We start from the raw sequence: 6,001 nt of genomic DNA, 5'->3' as shown, positions 1-6,001 counted from the left end.
ACATGAATAGACATTTTTTGTTTGTCCCTAAACCTCCCAGCAATGCTTACATTGTAGATTATGTTTATAGACACACACACACCACACACACACCACACACACACACACACACACACACACACACACACACACACACACACACACACACACACACACACACACACACCACACCACACCCCCCCCCCCCGATCATGTCAGCAGACACCTTGTTTCCTGCTTAAAATACATTCACCACACTATCACTTTGTAATGGCAGTCATGAACTTAACCCTAAAGTCAACATATAGGCTAACATACCATTCATGCTGTTCTACATGTGATATCAAATGACAATAACAGTTGATGATGGTGATGGATACATTACTCTTATTTTTATTAATCAACTTCCATTATAACATGTAGCTGGGCTGTAATATTTTTTATGTGGATATGAGGTGAATCAGGTTTGGAAATAGAAAATAACCAAACAGGTAATTCTAGCCACCTGCAGTCTCCCCTCAGCTGTTCCTTATCCAAAGTAAACTCAGACCTCTCTCTCTCTCTTTCTCCCTTTTCCCTCTCTCTTTCGCTTAGTTTGACGATAGGTTGGTCTTAGGAGTGATGTCACCCACTTCACTCCCGCATGCACACAAATTCCACTAGCATTGTGTGTCTCGCAGTGCGCGCTGCCTCTTGTGCGTAACTGGCGACGCATGTAAAAATACATACAGCACTGCGCACGGGAAAGACCGAGAGATAACAGAAACAAAATGTTGCTAATGCTCCTAGAACGCCACCCTAACATGGAGACTTACTTATCTGGTTTCCGGACTTTATAGTGGCAGCAACTTACTGGATACGTTGTGACCACGGAGCGAGCTGGGCTTGTGTCGCCAACATTTTGCGGACCCTCTATGAAACTGAAGATGAGAGCAGCTCGCCAGGACGCAGTGGGCCCTCGGGTATTTTACCAGTGTGCTCTATATCTGTTCACTGATCACACAACCTAACGCACAGCGCGTCTCCACTGATTACATTCTCTCGGACTAATGACTTGATCAACATTTGAATGCTTCCATTAAGTGTTTTGGGGCGGAAAGGCACACACTAAAAATTAACCAAGAGAAGATGCGTTCAGGATGGATGTAGCCAAGTTTACCACCGTTGCCAATACCTCGCAGGATACCAACACCTCGAGCGCCCCAAGACCTCTCCCGCAAACGGAGGTGGGCTCCGCGCTCATAATCCTTGTGGTCACCGTGATCATTCTGGTCACCATCGTCGGTAACGCGCTGGTCATCGTGGCCGTGCTCACCAGCCGGGCTCTCCGCGCCCCCCAGAACCTTTTCCTGGTGTCCCTGGCGTGTGCAGACATCCTCGTGGCGACACTGGTCATCCCGTTCTCCCTTGCCAATGAGGTCATGGGTTACTGGTACTTTGGGAGCACCTGGTGCGCCTTTTATCTGGCACTGGACGTCCTCTTCTGCACCGCCTCCATAGTCCACCTGTGCGCCATCAGTCTGGACCGCTACTGGTCAGTCACCAAGGCCGTGAGCTACAACCTGAAGCGGACCCCCAAGCGAATCAAGTCCATGATAGCCGTGGTGTGGGTCATCTCCGCCGTCATCTCCTTCCCACCTCTCATCATGACCAAGCACGACGAGCATGAGTGTCTGTTAAACAACGAGACCTGGTACATCCTATCTTCTTGCCTCGTGTCCTTCTTCGCCCCGGGCCTCATCATGATCCTGGTGTACTGTAAGATCTATAAAGTGGCCAAGCAGCGCTCCTCCACTGTGTTCGTGGCTAAGAACGGCCTGGAGAGGCAGCCCTCTCAGTCGGAGACGTGCTTCGTGAGGAAGGAGCGGGTGGAGATGGAGAGCCCCAGTAGCCAGAGCTCCGAGGACCACCATAGGCAGGAGGAGCTGGATTATATAGACTTGGAGGAGAGCTGCTGTGCGTCGGACAACAAACCACGGAACCACCGCTTCTCCAAGCGTAGGAAGGTGGAGGTCTCGGACTGCTGCCCGCGACAGAGCTGCCGCCTCTCCTGGGCCTCAGCGCGCGCCTCACAGCTCTTCCAAGACCCCCAAAACGCTACCAACGCGACCCTGGTGGCCCAGCGACATCACCTCGCGGCGGCTGCGTCCAAGACCAAAGTGGCCCAGATGCGCGAGAAGCGCTTCACGTTCGTGCTGGCGGTGGTGATGGGGGTGTTCGTGCTCTGCTGGTTCCCTTTCTTTTTCACATACAGCCTGCACGCGATCTGCAGGGAGAGCTGCTACATACCCAGCGCGCTCTTCAACGCCTTCTTCTGGATTGGCTACTGTAACAGCTCAGTGAACCCTATCATATATACCATTTTCAACAGGGATTTCCGTAAAGCCTTTAAGAAAATCGTATGCCGGACTTCAAAACGCACTAATACCACTTGAAAAGAAGGGTCACTTTGAGGCTGTGACTGACTGACTGACTGTGCGTCACTGCTCATCGAAACAGACGGCAGTTCTTCACCCAAGCACGCATCCCTGCACCTCTGAATGACTATATTCGTTCCAAAAGGAACGTTTTTATTTAATAATAATAATAATAATAATAATATGATATCAAAATATCTCGTGTTGTGCACTAATGTGTGAATATTAGAAACAATGTACAGAGGAAATAGGATATATTAAACAAAAGCTAAATAGAGTATTGTCATTGATGATTTAATATGGCTCTACTGAACCATATTGACCCCTGCTTTCAAAGTTAGGAATTCATTTAATATTCAGTGAGGTAATTCATATATTTAGGCCACCGCATAATAATTCCAGCGCCTTTTTACGACCCGTTCTTTTCTGTACTTTCATTAATCTTTTATGTCCCATAAAGATATGAAAAAAAAATCGAGTTCAGAGTAAAAGTGAAGTCATAACCCAGATTTCAAGGCTGATAGAGCTGTGTGTGTGTCACTGGGGGGTTTAGGTTTTTCAAAGAAAACATTCATCAAACTGTCATCAATAAGACATGAGACTGAGTTGACATACATTTTTTTTTACTTGGACTTTTCAAAGAATCTCAAAACGCATAAAAAGTAAAATAACAAAACAAAAAGTTGAAATGATAGAGATTGAAAGTGTCCGTCGGCTTCGGGATGAAGTTGAGGCAGTTTGGGCTGGAAAGGCAGTGTAGGTTCAGTGTACAGTAGGTTCACACTGTACACGGTTGTAGTATCTACTTAGGCATTTCTTTCATGAATAGCCAAACTAGTTAGGAATGACTGAAATTGCTTGGTAGAGTTTAATAGAGATGTGTCAAAATGTAATTAACTTTGAGTCGTTTTTAATCCATTCTTATCTAAAACGGTATCCGATTATGACTGATGTCAGGTGGGTTGATGACGCAGATCTCTTTGAGTGAGCTTCGGGTCTCCCTCATTGCTGAACCCCCAAATACATGCGCTGTTGTCCGTGGTGCTGAAACGCCGCGCACTACGCTGATGGCACTATGCTGTGACGCGAATGCATGACATGGCATATTCAATGGTTTGCAAAACCATATATGAACTGTTATTAATCAGGAAAATATAGTGATAAGGGAATATATCTCATGATATTGTGCCTCATTTAGACACTGTATGTAAGCAAATAGATCGATCTTTTGCTAAAATGAGATTGCACTTCTGCTAAAATGAATGTATCCTCATAAGTGATGAGAAATGAAGATTGGGAGAAATTGCCTATGGTATGAGCCACCTTCATAGCATAAACCCAATCTAATATGATTTATGCTGCAATTATTTAATCTTCAGCCAAAGAAGAAGCTATTGGCCAGAAGTTTAAAAACAGACCTTGAAATCATTACTCAGACAGACATTATTGAGTGTGCTCCGTGTTTTAACCTTTGGAAATAGAAAACTCGTGTCACTACAAATGTGTCACTACATGCTCCATAATAGTGTGTGTGTGTGTGTGTGTGTGTGTGTGTGTGTGTGTGTGTGTGTGTGTGTGTGTGTGTGTGTGTGTCACAGGCGGCTGGTGGCACCTTCATTGGGGAGGACAGGCTAGAACGGCGTGTACTTAGCGGTATAAAACACATCAAACACATAGTTTGATACTAATCCATTCACTCCCTTCCAGCCATTAATATTAGCTGTCCTCCCTTTTACCAGCCTCACCATGTGTGTGTGTGTGTGTGTGGTGAGAGAGAGAGACAAAGAGAGAGAGAGAGAGAGGGAGAGGAAAACATACACTACCTCCGTGTGTATGTTGTCTACTGCTACCTCCGTGATCGTCTTCAGCTTTGTGGTCTGCCAGGTCTCCGGTGAGATGGAGCCAGTATTGGTTCAATAATGGAGTCACGTCGCCACCCAAGCTTTGCTCTCTAATCCTCTTTGTTCTGTTTGATATTGCAGTATTATGCTTGGTCTAATTTAAACAGTAGGCTGAATGCTTTGAATTCCAACTCTTTATTTACCGTATCTACATTTTTAAACCAACAAAGCCTCAGACGTTTCTACCATGACAAATAAATCCACAATTGGCCATATTGCATACAGGAGCAACATGAGAGTGATTCAGTGATGTCAAAGAAGACACGTGCGTTAGATCTCTAGATGTGTTGGATGTGGAGACTGACAACGAATGTTGTCATGGGTACATCATATACTGTAGAGCTGCTGGGTGAAGGGTTAAGCAGAAGGTGATGTGGAGACTGACAAATTACATTATGAGGAAATATGGGCTAGCGACTCTGAGGCTGTGGTTTTAATACCCAGAGAAGCCACATACTTATCATGTAGGATAGATGTAAATGTTGCTTTGGACCTTTGTTTTATAGATAGCCAATCAGAACATGTGACGCTTGAACTGGGTCATGTCTCATGTTGGGTCGTTCAAGACATACAGGGGATGTACATTCAAAACCAGTATTATAGAGAATATGGTGATATAGGGATACTAGTGCATGAGAAAAACAGAATGTGGTCAGGGAGAGGGAAGCCATCTTGGTTCTATTGTCTGAGCCCTGGCAGGGGGTGAGAAATAAATACACTATTTATATCCACTGAAGAATGTCTTCAAAGTTCCAATGCCATCAGACGTATTGGCATGGTGCCAAACACACTAAACTGGACTAAGAGTATTTAACAGTCCAGTGGCTGAGAAAAAAAAGAAATCAAACAAGGCATCATTTGGTTCTCCTGGGTTTTACTGAAGTAGAGATGCTTTAACATGTTTTTTGGGTTTATTCAGGAGGTGGTTGTAAGGGGAGGGAGTGATCAGGCACTATTTTTTTATGTCTATTTTGATCTCTAATGGAGATTGTTTGAAGAGTGCTGCATATTATTTATAAACTGAAATAGAGATTGCATGAGATATGTAGGACTGATTTGACGATGGAGACTATATATTTAGCTCAAACACATCTGCTGTTGGTGGAATTCATTCAAATGTTTCATATAAATAGCTTTTTTTCCCCAAGTATAACTCTTCACTTTTGACTTAAGATTGAATCATCATCAGCTTAATTCCAAAACAATTATTTTCAAACCAGCAAGATCACAGTTCTGTAAATGTGTTATTGGTGTGTAATGTAATTTATCAATGTATATATACTCTATGTAGCATATATAGTGACTTCAGAAAGTATTCACACTCCTTAACTTTTCCCACATTTTGTTGTGTTACAGCCTGGCCTGTACACAATACCCCATAATGTCAAAGTGCAATTATGTTCTTAGAAATGTTTACAAATGTATAAAAAATGTGAAGCTGAAATGTCTTGAGTTAATAAGTATTCAACAGGTATTCTACCCCTTTATAGGGCAAGCCTAAATAAGTTACAGAGGAAAAATTTGCTTAATAAGTTGCATGGACTCACTCCGTATACAATAATAGTGTTTAACATGATTCTGAATGACTACCTCATCTTCGTACCCCACACATACAATTATCTGTAAGGTCCCTCAGTTGAGCAGTGAATTTCAAACACATATTCGACCATAAAGACCAGGGAGGTTTTCCAATGCCTCACAAAG

The 6,001-nt window shown here is 43.7% G+C and overlaps 1 protein-coding gene across 1 annotated transcript; it reads left to right on the top strand.

Moving 5' to 3' along the window:
* The first annotated feature begins 646 nt into the window (after window positions 1-646).
* On the top strand, window positions 647-5,741 carry LOC106604836 (alpha-2Db adrenergic receptor-like). The gene has a single exon (XM_014199882.3). It carries the CDS (start codon window positions 1,119-1,121, stop codon window positions 2,412-2,414), a length of 1,296 nt encoding a protein of 431 aa, XP_014055357.2. The 5' UTR covers window positions 647-1,118; the 3' UTR covers window positions 2,415-5,741.
* The last annotated feature ends 260 nt before the right edge of the window (window positions 5,742-6,001 follow it).

Source organism: Salmo salar, chromosome 05 (genome assembly GCF_965601325.2).
Source record: "Salmo salar chromosome 05, fSalSal1, whole genome shotgun sequence".
In the NCBI taxonomy this organism is placed as follows: Eukaryota; Metazoa; Chordata; class Actinopteri; order Salmoniformes; family Salmonidae; genus Salmo; species Salmo salar.
This window is presented reverse-complemented; position numbering and strand designations above follow the sequence as displayed.

What these genes read in the sequence shown, in the direction of transcription:
- LOC106604836 (XM_014199882.3), top strand. Translation starts at nt 1,119, where the DNA reads ATGGATGTAGCCAAGTTTACCACCGTTGCCAATACCTCGCAGGATACC.